This window comes from Lygodium microphyllum, chromosome 4, assembly GCF_053477565.2.
Source record: "Lygodium microphyllum isolate KBCC chromosome 4, Lygodium_microphyllum_v1.1.10, whole genome shotgun sequence".
In the NCBI taxonomy this organism is placed as follows: Eukaryota; Viridiplantae; Streptophyta; class Polypodiopsida; order Schizaeales; family Lygodiaceae; genus Lygodium; species Lygodium microphyllum.
Genome location: NC_141138.1, coordinates 148,607,456 through 148,626,489, shown reverse-complemented (window position 1 = coordinate 148,626,489; position 19,034 = coordinate 148,607,456). Strand labels below are relative to the sequence as shown.

Below are 19,034 nucleotides of genomic sequence, written 5' to 3'. Positions count from 1 at the left end.
CATACATACAGATTTGCTAGAGACACAGTTTCTATAGCATAAGGAGGTTCAATCTTTTTACATGACGCACTACCATAGCCTCCTTTTATAGTAATGCAGCCCGAAAACCCTTGAATTCTCGGGCATTAGAAGGCACAGGATATTCACGCAATCGATCTCTGTTTCAATAATGGTTAACACACACATTAAGAAATTTGACATCTCATTCATTATCCTTGCTTCAGATTCGAGCATAGGAAAAACCATCATCAAGAGCTTTTGTTTCCAAGCGGGCTTCAAAAATGTAAGGTTGCCCAAGAATGATAGGGTAACTACAAGAGTCTTGAACAAAAAAGTGAAATTTGTCGTTTATGTCACCAATAGTTACCTGCACCTTAGGACATGCAGAATATAACTCTCCAGAAGAGTTATTTGCAACTCTCATTCGCCATCCTAGATCAACATCTATGAGCAATCCACCACTTTCATAGAGACTCATTGCCATGACATTTATCTCCGAGCCATGGTCTAAAAGTACAATACATGGTGTTTCTTTTTCTCCAATTTTGACGACTGTCTCCGTTGTTGCTCTTGCCCAATGCGTACGGGAGTAGTGACTGCTTGGAATGAATCGAGCCTCTTCCTCCTCATGCATGTGCTATAGACGGCCTTCTTTTTGAGAGGTGGGCTGTCCAACTGGTTTGGACCAGTCGACCATTACATTTTCAACTTTCACTTCTTTAATTTTTGCATTCATGCTTCCTTTATCTTCAGCTTTAATTCCTGCAATTAATTCTTTAACTGCTTCAAGATGAATTCCTTGTGAAGTCAGCTTCTCTTCATCCTGCACAAAAACTCGAAAAACTTGCAAAAAAGCATACACTATTTCTTCAACTTCATCACCAACATATTGTCTTTCCTTGTGATTACATTAATAATTATATCATGGAATTCGCGTTTGGCAATTCCAAGAATTTCGCCAAGGTGAATTCAATTTTGCTTCCTAGAATTCGTTCTTCTAGGACTCGTTTAAGATCGGTTGCAGATTCTATGTCAGACTGCAATTTGTAGCCTGGCTGCTTACCTTTTTTCTTTCCTTCGGTCTTCTTTGTTTGTGGCGCATCTTCCATCTCTTAATCTGGGGTTATATTTTCAGCAAGCTTTGGTTGTTCGGGCGTTTTTCTAGTTACCCGTTTTGGAGGGCCAAAAGAGAAAGGCCCTGGTTTATCTTCTCTTCTTCTATTTTCTTCAATCAAGACTTTTTTATAATTGACGTCAACCAAATGTGCAAAGGCGGAAAAAGAATCTACTGGTTCTTTTCAACCAGTTATTCCTCGAATGCACTGACTGGCGTTAGCCAAATCTTCTTTGGTTGCTTTACCACATTTCATTTGATCTAGTGCTTGCATCCATACTTTAGATTGCACATTAGCTTTACATGCTTTCAAACTTGATTTAGTTGGCTCAATTTGCAGCCCATAGGTAGCTGCATCAATTGCTACATAGGCATTATTTACAGCTAAATCTTCTAATCTTTTCTTCATTCCACCATTGCCAAAATTTGGCTTCAGTGGAAAACCAATTTCAGCTGCATGAATTTTTCCGTCTTTCCAAAAGACGAGCTTCTGTGCTTCAGCCTCACACAAGGCAGAACACTCCCTCTTGTCATGTTGTTGGCTATCGCACCAAATACAGCGCCTCTAAGAGCCTTCTCTCATGGGCCTTTGAGTTGATGATCGTCCTCATTCTTCAACTTTGACATCCAGCTTTATTGAGCTAAAATATGCATTATGCATTACTTGCTAATTAGCCTCTTAACAGCCCCAAAACACACTAAAAATGCTCTTTTAGAGTAAAACCCTAAAATGGGGAGCGGTTCAAGAGAGTTCAGTGGAGACCCTAAAACGAGGAGCAGTTCGAGAAAGTTTAGTGGAAACCCTAATTTTTGGGGCGCCCTTCCACATCTATCAATAGACAAGCTGCCCCCATTCAGCAATCATCCTTGTTTTGCAAGTTACACCAGCCCACACACCCTCTGCTGCTGTTGGTGCCCAGTTTCCAGCCTGCAACCCACCTCCATCTACTGTCCAGCCATCATCAACTGCAGCCACATCATCTTCAGCATGTCCATTGCTGTAGGCGATAGCTCTCAGCTGCTGGCGACTGCTTCGAACTGTCCCAGACTGCTGTTCAACCTGCTGTCCATCATCTCTAGGGTCAGCCAGCCTGCGTTTTCAGCATTGCAGGCCCTGACACTCTCAAACACTGTTTCAGCCTGCTGTTTACACTAGACTGTGCACAGTTTCCAGCCCCCAATCGGTGGTACACTACTGAGTTTACCAGTTTCCAGCCTCCAAACTGCTGCGTTTTGGTGACCAGCCTGCTGCCATTCACTATTCAGCACTCCTACACTCCGACTAGTGGTCACAGACTTGGGATCCGTCTTCGGTGGACATCACACTCCGACATTGCTCTACCCTTGAGCACACTGTACACTCTTACATTCATTTATAGCATTCATTCACTTCAGAGTTGTGTTCTCTCTCTCCCTTCTTCTGTTTGTGTTTGAGTTTTGAGTTTTGTGTTTAGATTTTGAGTTTTGAGTTTTGCGTTTAGCGTTTGAGCTTTGCCCTCTGTGTCTGTGTCTGTGTCTTTGTGTTTCTGTCGTGGTCATACACTCTTTGTGTCCTCATTGCAAACCCTAGCAGTCTTCTTAACATGGTATCAGAGCCGATACTCTTGTAAAGAGTATCTTGCGGATATTGTTGAGAGCTAGTCTTTGTGCAAGGCACACAATACGACTCATAACCGAATCACAATGTCCCAGACACCTTCTCCAGTTCCTATGATGTCTTATCAGGCTTCTCCATCATTGGAGGCCCTGAGATGGCATTATGGACTTGGTGAGAAGGACGACACTCCACCTTCACCAGATTTCACTAACACGATAGAGGAGGACTTTGAGGAGTACTATCGCAACAAGTACGGTGATGTTTACACCCCCCCCCCTACCAATTTTGCTACCACATCCGAACCGGTTAATGAGGCTGGCCACCTCTCCGATCATGGAGGACATACGGTATTCGGAACGTCCGGCGATCCATCTTCATCATCTCAGCCAAGTCCAATGTCAAGTTTGTACAATTCTTTTGTGTTGCATGAATCAAAATCCTCGCCTGTTTCTTCTTTTGAGATACAGGATCCGGATGGCTTTGCGTATGTGAACTTCAATGGAGGGGGCTCACGAAGCAGACAGAATTCAGGTACATCTACAGCTTCTGTTTCATTTAAGCATATCACACACACTTCTCACTTCCTTCCCATCCCACCCTCTTCTATATCACACCTTGATCATCTCTCATCATCTTTCCAAAATCTTGGATTACACTCCACATCTGCTTCACACACCCTAGGGGTTGGATCTACCATCTCCGCTCCTAGCAACTTTTCCTTCTTCACCCCATTCTCTACCTCTTTGCACCAAGGTACTTCGTTAGGGGGAATGCCACCCTTTAACACAGTGCCTCTCACCTTTCAGCAAATCAGCACACCCATCACTCCTGGGTCGACTGTGATGGGCATCCCCCTCACTATCCCCAGCTTCACATCTCCCATGACCACTCATACGCAGGGGTTTCCATCCTCAGCTTATGGTGTGTCTTCACACTCTCCTTGGATTACACCTATGCAGGGATTCCCATCTTTTGCTCCTCGTATTCCCATCCCACCTCCTTGGATTCCTCATGTGGCTACCATGCCCATGCCTAGTCAGCCCATCCCTACCTATGGATCCACCTTGCACACTACCCGCATGCTTGGTAGGCACTCTGGGGCCCATTCCGAAGTGTACTCCACTCCCCCTTCCGAAGTGTACTCCACTCCCCCATCCTACCCCTACTACATTTTTTCACACTATCCATCTCCGAGCACTACCACTCTTGTTGCAACGGCCAAGATTGCCTTCACGGATAAGACACGTTTTAATGGGTCAAATTTCACTACTTGATCGAATTTCATGCAACAAGTGCTTGAGTCTCAAGGTCTTTGGGACCTCGTCATTGGTCTAGAGCCTATGCCGGACCCTCGACTAGCTCACCCTAACTACATCCGTCAATGGAGAGTCCGCAATGCTATAGCCAATGTTGAGCTGATGCAGGGATTGCTTCCTGAGTTTCACTCTCAATTGCAGCACTTCTCGCTCGAATTAGAGCGTTGGAGTCACCTTCTCGACCGCTATACGGCTCGTGATCGTACTCAGCGCATCAATCTCAACTTTGAGCTTCAAGAGTTCTCTCTTAAGGAAGGGGATGATCTGAAAGTCAAGCTAGCTGACTATAGGAAGTTACTTGCCGAGTTCGCTACTATTGGCTCTCCAAAGCAAGATGATGATCAGGTTACATTCTTATTGAATAAGTTGCCCGCAAAATACTTCAATTCCATTCAACACATCATCTCCCAACCTCGATTGCCAACCTTCTATGAGTTTGAGTGCCAATTCTTGCATTACGCGCAAGGCTGCATGATCAAGTATACAAGAAATCCTCATCACAGCCTTATTCAGAGCAGAGGGGGTTGGTTGCCTCTTCTTCGGAAGGGAAAACCACCAGTGGCAAGAACTCGCTAGATGCGAAGGCAAGCCAATCAAAGGGTGACTCCTCTTCCTCAGATGGAACTAAAGAATCTGGACCTCTCTAGCAGCAACTCCCTAAGAAAAACCGGTTTTGCACACATTGCCAAAGAGCAGGCCATGTGGACGAGAAGTGTCGCTCCAAGGCCCAAGGTCTTCCACCTAAAAAGCCTCAGCAGACCGCTGCAACTTCCCAATCCCGTGGGGCTACGTCTTCCGCTGCTGCCCCATCTACTCCTCCAACCCCCACAGCAACTGCTGGACATGTGGCACCCGGATAGCCTCAGTAGCCATCCTTCTCTACTCCTGAAGGATTGGTTGATTAATCTCCAGGTTCCGATCCCATTGCACTTCATGCATCTATCTCACCTTTCTCCCCACCTCGTCAAGCGTTTGCTTGGCAGAGCCCTGCTACTAGACGTACGGGATGGTGGCCACCTTCTTAGACTGGCAGCCCTGCTACTAGACGTACGCGATGGTGGCCACCTTCTTAGACTGGCATGTCTCTAAGTCCTTTCGAACACCCTAGGTCAGTCTAGCATTCATTTTTCGCACTCTTAGAGTCAAGCCCATAGGATTTTTGTCTCTACATTTTAAGTCTTCCGCTGCATTTACCCACACACACATACACATTTGCATATTTGCACTTGTTCCTTCACTTAGCTTTTCATTTTTGTTTTGTTTTATTTTCGGAGCATCTCACTGCTAACCTCTGTGATTGCAAACTTTGATCTCCTTTGCAGGTTTTGTTTTCAATGTAGGGCTAACATGCAAGTTTGCCCAATCCTACCTGGGCTGGAGACTTGGGATGTGCGCGGTTCCTTCATGGTTTCATCATCCTTCGAGTTTTGCTCTTCTGCCAGCATGGAGGCTTCCCCTCCCGAGGCAAATTGTGCAGCATCTCTCTTGATGCTATCATGGAGGTGACTTCTACCTAGCTCTTCCAGCTGGGATGCTTCCTCCTCTTCATTCCTTATGGTTCTCGGCACCACAGGAAGACCGATATCAGGCTCCTCTTCCTTCTTCGGCATCTACATCTAGGTTGAGAGGGGATTCCTACCCTTCTTGGTATTCTACAGGCTTCAGCACTTTGTCTTCGACATCAGCTTTTCCCCCCTATTGTACCTTACCCTTTGCATTGCATGATTTCATCATATTTGTATTAGGGCGCTTGGGCAAGTGAACAGTTTTCCCATGAGGGACACTGTCCAAGTGACACCTGTTGCATGAGCATTTTTCAACATGTAGCATACTTTGCATCTCATTGTGCAGAGCACCACTTGAGCGGATCCTAAGCTGTTTCCACCAGCGGTTGTTGTTACCACACCACCATCCTTTTTCATCACATGGATACCTCATCGTCTATTTTTCCTCGTCATCGACACCCTAAGTGGCTGGGTTAGCTTGTACTGCTTTGTGATGTGTTGGGTGTACCCTCCCTACTCCTGTCTTCTGGGTCACTATTCCTCAATCGGCCGCATCCCATAAAATTTACCACACTTATTTAATTTTTTTTAAAAAACAACACACAAAAGTTCCATGTAGTTCCATCCGCCTTTGTAGGGCTTGGTAGGCCACTGGGCAGCCAACGTGCACCCTTTGTCCGATGCCTTGTCCTCTCTGGGGTGACTACTTGGATTCCCTTGGTAAGAAAACCATCGCCTCTATAGTTTTGGTGGGCCATTGGGCAGCCGACGTGCACCCTTTGTCTGATGCCTTGGCTGCTTTGGGGTGGGACGCCTTGGGGTACATCAACATCACAATGGCTGGCCTAACATTTCGGCTCAGTTTTGGGCCTGAGAGGGGGTGTTGAGCTAAAATATACATTATGCATTACTTGCTGATTAGCCTCTTAAACAGTCCCAAAACACACGAAAAATGCTCTTTTAGAGTAAAACCCTAAAACGGGGAGCGATTCGAGAGAGTTCAATGGAAACCCTAAAACGAGAAGCGGTTCGAGAGAGTTCAGTGGAAACCCTAAAACGGGGAGCGGTTTGAGAAAGTTTAGTGAAAACCCTAATTTTTGGGGCGCCCTTCCACATCTGTAAATAGACAAGCTGCCCCCATTCAGCAATCATCCTTGTTTTGCAGGTTACACCAGCCCACACGCCCTCTGCTGCTGTTAGCGCCCAGTTTCCAGCCTGCAGCCTACCTCCATCTGCTGTCCAGCCATCATCGACTGCAGCCACATCATCTTCAACCTGTCTGTTGCTGTAGGCGACAGCTCTCAGCTGCTGGCAATTGCTCCAAATTGTCCCAGACTGCTGTTCAGCCTGCTGTCCATCATCTCCAGGGTCAACCAGCCTGCGTTTTCATCATTGCAGGCCCTGACACTCTCAAACACTGTTTCAACCTGCTGTTTACAGCAGATTGTGCACAGTTTCCAGCCCCGGATTGGTGGTACACTACTGCATTTACCAGTTTCCAGCCTCCAGACTGCTGCGTTTTGGTGACCAGTCTGCTGCCATTCACTATTCAGCACTCCTACACTCCGACTGGTGGTCACAGACTTGGGATCCGTCTTTGGTGGACGTCACACTCCGACATTGCTCTGCCCTTGAGCACACTGTACACTCTCCACCTTGGAACTAATTTCTGTAAGATTCAGATGAAGGTCACGCAAGCTTTTAATGAGTTCATCCATGACATCATTTTTAGAAGGAACAGAAGAAGAAAGAGTTGGTTGATTAGTCAAAGGAATAGGGGATTTTGAAGGTGAAACAAGCTCCATCAATGGAGTTGTTGAAGTTGAAGTAGAGCCGGCCCTCTTCCTTTTAGAGACAAAGAAGTTTGAGGGTTGTTTTCTTGGTCAACATCTTGAGGACCATTATTTTCTTGAGTGACTGTGAGATTTTGGGTGGGAAGAGTGGAGTACAATTATTTTATTTTGTTGAGTGATGAGAGGTAAGGTCAAGGATTTAATCTGATCAAGGAATTGTGTTTGCATCTTGCACGAAGCACGAGCACGTGTAGATAGGCTAGGCACTTTATTTTCCAGTGCATCCATCTTTTTTTGTGAAGCATTGATTGTTTGATTGCATTGCATGGATACAATTTTGCATTTCTTCTCAAGGTCATGAATGATTGGGCATGGAGTTTATTCTTCAACAGCATATTTCTACTAGGATACATTGCATGAATCAAAAGCAGGATGTGATGACAATGCAAGGGTAGCCAATTTTTCAATTAGAGCAATCATCCAAGAAGCGAAAAGAGAAAGAGAGTATTGTGGAGATCCAACTTCATCAACAATCTATAAATGCAGTCAATCAGCTGGGTCTGAAAAACTATTTGCAAAGAATTGAGATTGTACTCTCATCCTAGTAACAATCTATGGGTTATCCACCATGTTTTTGGATAACTAGTCCCCAAGACAATACCTGAAATTGTGGACGTGCAAATGAAGTTTTCTTCATGGTGGACCTTGCTAATCAGAAATTGTTGGGGTTGTCATCTGATCATGTGATTACCCATGGTGGAGCAGTGTCTTTTGGACATCCCTCTCAGTGTCACAGAAGCTCACATCATCATCAGTCTCATCATATGTCTTGTTTAAAAGACGAGGATTAGTATTACTGCGATATGTAATGGAGGGGGAGGTGCTTCAGCAATTGTGATTAAATAAGACCAAAATTACGCGTTATACAAACATCGATTTGGCTACAAGTACAAAATAGAAAGAGTACCTCTAAGTTGAGAATATTGTCGACACAAAGGTGTTTTTAAAGAAGGGAGCTTCGATTGGTTATGGCAGGGAAGGAGATATTTTTTTTTGGCTTGTGCCAAAGAATGGCATGCACAACACGGTACAAAACCGCAAGATTACCATTAGCTAAAAGGGCATTCAATGAAAGGTGAATGCTGAAACTAGAAGAATGCATCGTCACTAACTTACTCGTCTATTTTATTAGCAATATGCCATCCAATGTTTTTAATATATGTCATGAACATTATCACGTCCAGCGAGATACTGAGTGAGGTCTGATAGCTTTCCACAATTATATGCTTCTGAGGTGACTACTGTGATTAAATGAGCCATAAACTATGGCTCCCGGTTGCTTCTTCCGCTACGTTTTCAGCTACGCAAATGTGCATGCCTACAAGAAATAGTATGGGAACTATCTGATCATAAGAGCGATGTTTTTGAAGTCTAATTGTAACTTCCTCTTTTGCTGTGGATCTCGCAATCCACAGAGTGACTTATAAAGCATTGACACCATGATGACAAGGAGGAATTACATGATCAAAAGGTCTATTGTCATCCGTTTTCAATGTGAAGCTCCAAGACAAAAAAGACAATTGTGGAGAAGCCGAGGTGACATGTATGAAGACATAAGCCATGAAAAGAGAACTCTTGAGGGCGAGGATCCGAGTGGCAATGGTGAAAAAGGCACATATGGTGGCTTGCTAAAAAGTAAAAAAGAAAGGAAGTCGATATTGATTATAAAAAGCATAAACAATGTGTTTTAGTATTATGCTTTGAAAAAACATTTAAGCACATGAAGTGGGAAGAAAAGTCAATAAAAAGCTAAAAGCTTTAGCAAACATATTGAACGTGTTGTAAACACCTATACAAGGAGGTGAAATAGACAAGATAGGGGCCTTTCTCTTTGACAATTAAAATTGTTCTCTTGTGAGTGAAAAGAGTGGAGGGTCCTATACAAGTTTTTGAAGGCTTGTTTGTGAAAGATGACCAAGTTGGTATAAACTCGGATGTTGGAAGCACAAGGAGTTGTATCAAACTTAAAAGAGGTACAAAGTATTTGTTTATTTTATCTAGACTCAAGTATTTGGTATTAGGTGTTTGTCAATTGCTCTACCTAGAGTGTTTCTTCGGTGTTCTTTTAAGAGCTTCGAAAGGCATTGTTGGTAGTTTGGGTTCGAGTGAGGGTTTTGTTGTGTTCGTAAAACATTACAAATTTTCGTTTGAGTTGTTCATCAACAAAGTCAATTTCGTTACTGACACTCCTTAACGTTTCGTTATCGAGTAGCGAGTAAGGCTTGTTCTCGATCACCACTCACTTAACATCTCTTTTTCTCTTGTTTATATGAGATGTATCCACTTGGAAAACCCAAGGAGTGACATTGGGTAGTCGCCCAATTGCTTGGGCTACACGTCACCACCCGAATCCCATGGAATGCATGGGCTTAGATAGTTAGGTTGCTTATGCGTCTACCTCACAAGAGAGCATCCAACTTGACCATGAGGATCAACATCCACTGCTTGGGTATCCATGGTCCTATTCTTGTAATCTTTGTTGTATGGACTATGATGAGTCATTATCATTGTATCATTGTATTGTATCAAATCACCCATGAACCTAAGAGAGGGTGTTAGCAATCTAGTAAGCTCATGTGTGAGTCTAGGCTATGCCAGGTATTATTGAGTTTATTGAGTATTTTTAGTTGTTACTACTACAATTATTTTGGCATTTTATGTTGGCCAATCTAATGCATTATTTGCATTCTTTTCTGCCTATTTATTCAAGCTCCTCCTCCACACTCTTATCATTCATCACTTGCAAATCCAGTGCATGCCATGTGGAGAGAGAGAGCTAGTGCTAGTGCCCATGCAACCAATGACTCACTATGGTACACGACTATCTTGCTAAATTCTCCTTTGCAATGTTCTTGTGTTTTCTCTTTTCTCTCTCTTCTATCTTGTGTTCAGCAGTGTATTTCAGTATTCTTTCACACTTCCATTGCCACATCCACTTCTGACATGGCCTACTATACCTGACCGAGCACATCTTCTCCTATTTGGATTGTGGATAGTGGAGCCATCCATCACATGATCCCCATCCATTTTCGTCTCTTAAGCCCCTGCAAACCGAGAATATCCAATGTGGGAGTAACTCCTCGGTCAAGATCCATGATCTAGGTCTCATCAAGTTTGATACCAAGATTATCACCTCATTAGCTTAATCTCTCCAAATATTTTGACATAAGCCAACATTTAATCATAGTGCTTTTAGTCAACCCATTAGATTGATCTCTCCAAAGTAGCCAACAATACTTTTATGGCCATCGCAAAAGAGCATGTGGCCCACACTGCTTTATGTCAGATGGAGGTTGATTGAGAGGGGTTTGTGGCCACAAGATATGGATTGGTTTGAACTCTATAGCCATCTCTAAACATGATTGCCAAACATGTCATCTAAATTCATCAATATCAAGCACTCATGATCAACATCACAGAATGAGAGTTAAAGGAGAGCCAAAAATGCTCAAGCCTAAAGAGATAGAGAGAGAGAGAGAGAGAGAGACAGAGACAGAGACAGAGAGAGACAGAGAGAGACAGAGAGAGACAGAGAGAAACCACAATATCAGGCACTCATGATCAACATCACAGAATGAGAGTTAAAAGAGAACCGAAAATACTCAAGCCTATAAGAGACAGAGGAGGAGAGAGAGAGAGAGAGAGAGAGAGAGAGAGAGAGAAACCACATCCTACGTTACAAGCAATTTGATGAGTAAAAAAGATTGCTTCATTAATTCATCATATGCAATGCCTTTTGGAAGCCAATCTAAGAATGAAAGAAGGGATTGTATTGCAGCTACTTCAATTTAAGCCTTGAAACCAGAACAAGACCATACCTGAATAACACTAAACTCAAAATGAGCAACCTACCTAATTCTATAAATATTAGACTAAATTCAGATAATTCACAAACCTGCATCTTTTACCTGTTCTAGAAGTTCCGTCAGCCGACCAACATGCTGAGGACCCATGACAAGGTCAACTTCAGGCACTCTGCGCAGTAAAGTATCACCTTCCTGTTGGGCAACACATCCTGATACCACAATCCTGAATGCAGGGTCTCTATATTTACGCACTTTTTGCCTGCCGAGAGCTGCATACACCTTAAAGTTGCAGAGCATAATTCAGAAAACCTTCTAAAGTTGTTCGACGTTGGGTTTTATTTGTTAATGCATAACAAGCATTGCGGTGACAACCGACGTTCTTATGATTCCTGCACTGTAAGACAACAATTTAACTGCAGCCATAGACAACCTTCGATTTAACTTGTCTTGTCTTGGTCGTCCAGGAAGGCTGTCAGCCAGCTTATGTACATGCAATTTAGATTGCTTAGCCCACCAGTGACCAAAACCGGCCCTCTCAACATTAAAACCATCTGAGTTACATTACTTATGCACCCAAATGCATTTTGCTTCTGAATGTTAACCAAAACCCGGTGGCAGAGAAAGAATACCCTTTTCAATTGCTGAGCCCCTAAAAGATTAAAAACCACCCCCTGAGTATTGAAACCATCTGAGTGACAGCAGTAGCACAAGAATACCCACTTGGAGCCTGCACCAGAAAGAATTCCTGCTTCATCTAATGAAGGATAGACCCTCAGTGCCTGCCGCATGTGATAATGCAAAACCAGCTTCAAAAGCAAAATGACATATGCGGTTCCAAACCTGGGACCTTCACGCATTATTCATGAAAAGCAGACAAGTGCTTAGAGTGCCCAACTTACTTGATGCAAATGGAGTTGAAGACATAAGGATAAGAATGTCAACACATAAATTTAAAAAACAGAGAGGCATTTTTCATCTGTTTTAGTGAGCGGCCAAGAGTTGATGGTCAGCACATAAGACTAAGTATGTCAAAACATAAAAGTAAAGAATCAGAAAGGCATTTTTTTATCTGTTTTAGTAAGGCAGCCAAGAGTTGATGGTCTTGAACAATGATGCGTTTGCATACCTTCTGCTCGGCTTTGTCACGAATGCTGCAAGTGTTGAGGATGAGGAGGCTGCAATCGTCGGGTCCAGATGCGGCGCGGTATCCGCTGGCCTCAAGCTGGCCTGCCATGCGCTCGGAGTCAGCTAAATTCATCTGGCACCCCATGGTGATGATGTGGTAAGAGGAGGGACTGGGTGTGGCTTCTGCACCGCAGGTCGGGAGCGCATCCACAGGAGGGGCATCTAGCACCGTGGCAATGCTGTTGCTTGCACGGGCGAGTGGCCGAAGGGAGGAGAAACGCTGAGAGCAGCTCCTGCTGGGGGTTGTACAGGGTTTGGTGGGAGCAGGGGCAGCTCTGCCCAGCTTGAGAGGGCAGTTGTGGGTTTGCTGACAACTGAGGAGAGAGCAGCTGTTGTGGTTGGGAAGCTGCAACCGAGGCACAGTCAGGAGCGCCATCATCCCAACTTCCCTCGTCAGCGTAGGTGATATTTAGCTCTATATTTATGTTCTGATTATGTATACTACTTATCCATCTATACTATCTATACCATACTATCCATATGTTCTATCTTCTACTTTATAATTGAAGAATTTCACAAATCTAAAACCAATCTCACCGGACATCTATACCATGCTCACTCACTAGAGCTCCTTTTTTTAGTCTTTTAATGAAGAAATAAAATTTTAAAATATCCTTAAAACCAAACCTACACAATATACATACATAGCCACAATAGTAGATGTTCAAAAGAAAAATTGCATGCATGGATTGAATAGGTTGTGCACCTCTCTCTCTCTCTCTCTCTCTCTCTCTCTCTCTCTCTCTCTCAAAGAAAAATTGCATGCATGGATTGAATAGGTTGTGCACCTCTCTCTCTCTCTCTCTCTCTCTCTCTCTCTCTCTCTCTCTCTCTCTCTACACATAGTGCACAGTGGAGGAGTGCACAAGCGTAGACACAGAGCGAATGAGTAAGAGTGGAGCGAGCAAGAAAGTGTAGACAAGAAATAGAAATGAAAGTTGTATTGCCTCTACCTCAATTCCAAATTACAAGAGGTATTTATAGAGTTAACAAAGGGTTCGAGATGCCTATTGAGTTAGCATTCTAGTCCCAAAGTGGGGTGAGCATCTTTGTACATGATGGGATGACAAAGCATATGAATAAAGTTGCAATTGAGTGGTTACAATGTTGTTAGTGGCTACAAGGAAAAGTATTTTTCATGTCGATTTGTCTTTATCAATGCAGGAGAGTAGGTCTGCAAGGACATTTTCTTTTCCAAGTACATGTCAAATTAATATCAAGCTCATCGAAGAATAAAGACCACCGGAGCAATCTTTTATTCCCTATTTCTGCACGGGCTTTCTTAGTGAGGTAACCCTACATATGTTGCAAATCAATCTGAACAGTGAAAGGGACAAATTCCACAAAAATGTGGAATGCCTCAATAGCTTTAATGATGCCAAGTATCTCTCTTTGATAGGAGGGGTAATTCTTTTGTGTCAGGGTAAATATCCTTTAAGCATAGCAACAAATCTGGAGAGATTCTAATTTAGTGGAAAGTTTAGGAGAGTGTGAAGAGTGTGAGGGTGGAGAAATATCTTCACATAATACAGCACCCCAACCAACATTAGAGGCATTAGTGTAAATGACTAAGAGATAGCTTGTAGGAAGATATAGTGGTGGAAGCTTATGTATAAGGGCCATTATTTGTTGCAAAGCAATGGTATGGAGAGGTTTCCAATGAAAGTTGTTTTTCCAAAGGAGAGGATATAGATCTTGTGCATATAAAGCAAGAATGGGAGTGGACAAGTGATCCAATTTAAGCAACTTAACAATTATTACAGCATTTTGACATTGGGTAATTCTATCAAAAAATTTAAAATAGTATTTAACACATGATCCTACAAATCCACCATACCATGATGGAGTGCCCAAAAAATCCACTTGTGTGACAAACAAAATAGATTTAGTAGCCATCATAGCTTATTGTACTACCAACATGAATTGTGTCAGATGATTGAGGTGTTCCTAGATAGTTTCAGAGAAAACTAAAATCTCATCAATATAAACTGAACAAAAAGGAAACTTGGAGAACACTAAGTCTATCTATCCCTGAAAGTAAGTGGGGCGATCTTGACAACAAAGGGAAGAACAATCCATTGGTAGTGCCCTTGGGGCACACAAAATGTTGTTTTATGTCTCTTCAGCCTTGATGGGTAATTGCCAAAATCCCGATTTTAAATCAAATTTACTAAAGATCTTTGCTTTCCTAATCCTCTTAATCAACACATCTTTGAGAGGATTAGGATGTCCATGCCCAATGAGATACTTATTAAGAGGTTTATAGTTTATCACCAACCTCATTTTGCCTTGCTTTAGCTCAGAGTGTTTATTGACATGGAAAGCTTGGCAAGACCATGCAGATATGGTAGGTTCAATGAGGTTTTTTTGTAAAAGCTCAGAAATTTCTGTTTTGTATAAGACCAAGTCTTATTCTTTCATACCTTTGGCAATGGCATATTTTTGTTGCTTTTCTTGAAACATCAATGGGTCATTATGCATATAAGCCTCGAGCTTATTTGTCAGTTGCTTGATTTCTTCCTAGTATTTTTGCATTTCTTGCTGTAACCACTATTCTATTTGGTGCATCTTTTCTAGAAGAGGTAACTTGGAGATTGAATAGATACTTTTGCCAACTTTTTCTAGTAAGGGGAATATGTGCCTTATGTCCTTGATAGGAAAATACAACATGGTCATTCCAAAAAGTATATGGAGTTAAATGATGAAGAATATCAATCCATATCAATAGGTCATAGTGCATTTGGTGCATGAGTTGGATCTCAATTGGAAGTTTGATTTCTCCCAAATAGAGAAAAGCTTTGACAATCTTGGAGAGAGTAATCATTTTGTTATTAGAAAGTTCTATTGTTATTGGACTACTATCCTATATATAGTCCAGGGTAAACAATTCATAGGGATCTATGGTGTCTAGCAAAGGTATTAAGAAATAAAGTACATTTTCCAGAAGATCCAAGTTTCACACAAATGGTAGGAATGGGTCCACCTCCTTCAAGTAGATTGAGTTTGTGCTCAGAAGAAGTAGCATGAATTTGATTGATTGGTTTGGGTATAAAGTCATGTAGTGGAGAGGACAACAGAGATGTAGATAGATCTCTGAGAATTTCTATTGTGGCTTGTGCAACATGCTTTTGAGATAGAATGGATCTCTTGAAACATTTGCACATATAATGTATCTCCAATTGCATAGTTTAGAAAGCTTTGACCATTTCATTTAATTCACCAGTTGTTTCAGTAGTAGTCTTTGAGATATCATCCACAAATTGTTATATAGTTCTTGGATTTTGCATTTGTTCTAGCTTGTGGGGAATGAATATATTCACTTTTTTGAGAGTGTTTGTTACTTAGGGTACCATGCCTAGGAAAATCATGAGGATTGGAGAAGAGTCCTTTTTTTTTTTTTTTTGTTTCTTCTTCTGTTTAGAGGAAGTAGTCTCTGAGTCATCAAAAGAGAGCTGGAGCTTTGATGATTTTGCTTCTAACCATTCTTGTTTGCTTTTTCTTTTTCTTTTATGATGTGATTTCCTTGTGTATGAAGCGGAGGGGAAATATTTCTCTTTTCCTTTTGGAGAAAAAGCAAAAGGAATTGCATATGCATTGAGAGTTTGTACCTAGGTCAAAGATTCTTCATCTTCATCTTCATCTTTGTTGTAATGAAATCAACTTTTGTTGATGGCATACTTCTTTAATTTTCTATTCAATGGTTTGTATGATCTGGCCCACACTACCATTGAAATCTATTTTTTCTTGATGGCATACTTCTTTAATTGTCTATTCAATGGTTTGTATAATGTGGCCCACACTACCATTGAAATCTCTTTTTTCTTGTTGAATTTTTTGCTTTGCAGAAGAAAGGGATTGGTTTTGGGAAAGAATAGACCAAGTGCTCTTTCATAGAGGCATTAAGCACCCATCCCTTCATAGAGCAAATCTCTCGCATAAATGAGATACTTCTTATATTGTTTGAGGATCACACAATTTTCTTTAAAAATTTCTTCTCTAGCTTTGATAATATCATCCAATTTATTACCTACCAATTCACCTAGCAATAATTCAAAGAACAAAGTAATGGGTTTAGTTTGTTGGGTAATGGCCAACTTAATCTGGGGATGAATGGAAGTCTACCATTGTCGTAATCCACCTACAAAACCATGAGTCATGGCATTCAAAACCTCTAAACAATTGGCTACAGGCTTTTCAAGCAATTTCTATCCAACATAAGCATACATCATGTAGATAAGAAATTTGATTTCATCAAGATTATTGCCATCAATAGATCAAATAGAAAAACTTCCTACTTTTTTGGGGACACCTAATTTGTCAAGCTTCTTGGAAGATTATGCATCCTTAAGAGGAATGAACATTAAGGAATCCAGAATCTGAACCAGCATGGTGATGAGGATTAATAGGGATGAACTAATCATCAGCTAAATCAATTACACTTTTACCATCCTTGTCAAAAGAGGAGATGATATAGAGTAAGTGGTTGTGGGCATTAGCATCTAAGATGTACCAAGTCAGAATATTAGATATGGGAGTGTGTTCTAAAGATTCACCTATCATTCTGGAATCATACTTATCCTACACATACTTACCAATGCCATCTTTATCATAGTGTCCAAGAGAAATCTTCAAGGGCATTGCTCACAACAAAGCATCTTCCTTCTATTGGGCCATGTTGAATGCTAAATAATCAATATGATCAAAAGACTTTTGGTTTTCCATTGGTTCCCAATCTAGAAACATCATATCCATGTATTCTTCCAATTCTTATTTAGTAGGTTTTTCATGGGGATTCATCAAAGGTACTCAGGTAGCTTTGCCTTTACAATCTGGTGAGTAGAAGGACCAGCACCATCAATAGACTTCGGCTTGTAGACAATGTTTTCATCAGCTTCATCTGCATTCCTTGAATATCTAGTAAGATTGAATCCAAATTAGCTTCAATGAGGTCATCTTTATCATGTTGGAATAAAGGGCAATGCACGTGTCTGCCCATAAGGGCCAGGTTGTACGTAGTATATATACCTACCTAAAATCATGATTGAGGTACACTCTTCAGTACCACAAATTGTATGTCTCTATCTCTTCTCTCTCTCAACTTGCATCTCTACATCGAAGCTCCATTGCAGCTATCTCAACAAAGTGGTATCAGAGCTTAGTTCGGGCAATCAGGAGCTAGGCATTTCTTTGCCACTAGGGCAAAGGAACCGAACTCCACATATGGTTAGTCTATAAGGAGTAGCCTTGTCCCATGAGTGACTATCATCTATGTGCATGGCCTCATCATAAGAGAGAGGCTCACTTGCATCTATCACCATAACATAATCCATGGAGGGAATAAAGCACTTAGACTAATGTCTAGCTCTAGTAGAGCATCTCAAAGCAGATTGATCCTACACAACACACGAGGCCTGGGCCACTAGAGCATCATCTGTTGTAGGTTGTCTAGCTAGTTGTATGGGAGTACAAGGCTTCTCTTGAAAGATCACTTTGCATATCTCATGGAAAATGACATCATGGATGCGAATAACCTTGCGAGCTTGTGGATCTCATAGGTGATAGCCCATCTGATGACACTCAAAAGAAGCATAAAAATAAGGCACAAAAGAATCCAAGCATGCATCATAATTTTATTTTTTGTCAAGAGAATAATACTACATTGTTACAAAATCACCAAAAAGAGATAGAGATATGAGGGGGCCACATCCACATCCACATCTATCATAAATAAATGGTATACACAAAAGTGTTAAGTGCATGCATTTGTGAAGGGTACGAATACTTAAAATTAAAGGCCAAAGGCCTTATAATATCAAATGTATCAAAGTTTCAAAGAAATAATAAAATACGAAGGGGTGTGTTTTTTGGGGAAGAGGTGGGGTGGAGTGCACGATTGGTTATGTGCCTCTTTCCCTTCCCTCTCTTGTCCAATCGCATATTCTCCTTTTTGGTGGTGCAAAAAGTTGTTGTCTCTCCTCTCTCCTCTATCTTTTGTGCAGAAATTCTTCTTTTCCCTTTTGTTCTTACATAATGGTTGAAGCTATGGATGAAGATGATGAAGATAATGAATCGGTTCATTATTAAGTGGAAGATTTATGGTTTCTTTTTAGTTTTGAGATTAATGGCTCAGCCATGTGCATAGATTTTGCATGCTTCTACCTTGGTTTCATGTTCATTTTTTGCCGTGGGAGGGTTGCTGTCATTTTGGTGCGCAGCCAGGGAAGAAGATGATCTCAAAACACCAAAGGAAGAAAAAAAGAGAGACTTGAAGATCTGACGCAAAGCATTGAAGAAACTGTGTGTCCTAGAGTATAGGAAGAGTAGACAATGGAAAATATCCATTGTGCATGTTGTGATGTAACTTATCAGATGGGGAATTCTACCAACCCTCTTCAAAGGAAGAAGAAGACAAGATAAAAGAAAGAGAATCTGTGTGGCAGCAGTAGGAGGGTTTCACTCCTAATTGTAGATGTTCATCTACTTCCGCTTCCTTTCCCCTCATCATGGTGCAGGAGAGCAAGATCGGATTGCTGCTATCATTTACTTAATCTCATTCTGCTCTTGAATTTGTTAAAAGCATGGTGTAGCCGTCGAGCTCTTCGAAGACTGCTGACAAAGCCCTTTGGAGATAAATTTCCCCCATCTCCATTTCAAAGAT

The 19,034-nt window shown here is 41.7% G+C and overlaps 1 protein-coding gene across 2 annotated transcripts in view; it reads right to left on the bottom strand.

Moving 5' to 3' along the window:
* The window catches only part of LOC148037761 (uncharacterized), a 101,309-nt gene extending 88,444 nt beyond the window's left edge, over positions 1-12,865 (bottom strand). Inside the window, exons 1-2 of one of the 2 annotated variants that reach the window (XM_087676729.1) lie at positions 12,318-12,847; positions 11,294-11,470 (exon numbers count right to left, since the gene is read on the bottom strand). In XM_087676729.1, the coding sequence (XP_087532855.1) occupies positions 11,294-11,470; positions 12,318-12,755 (615 nt within the window). In that variant the 5' untranslated portion in view covers positions 12,756-12,847. Of the gene's footprint in view, positions 1-11,293; positions 11,471-12,317 lie in introns of both variants that reach the window. The other variant, XM_087676730.1, reaches the window with a different exon arrangement.
* Positions 12,866-19,034: the final 6,169 nt, after the last annotated feature.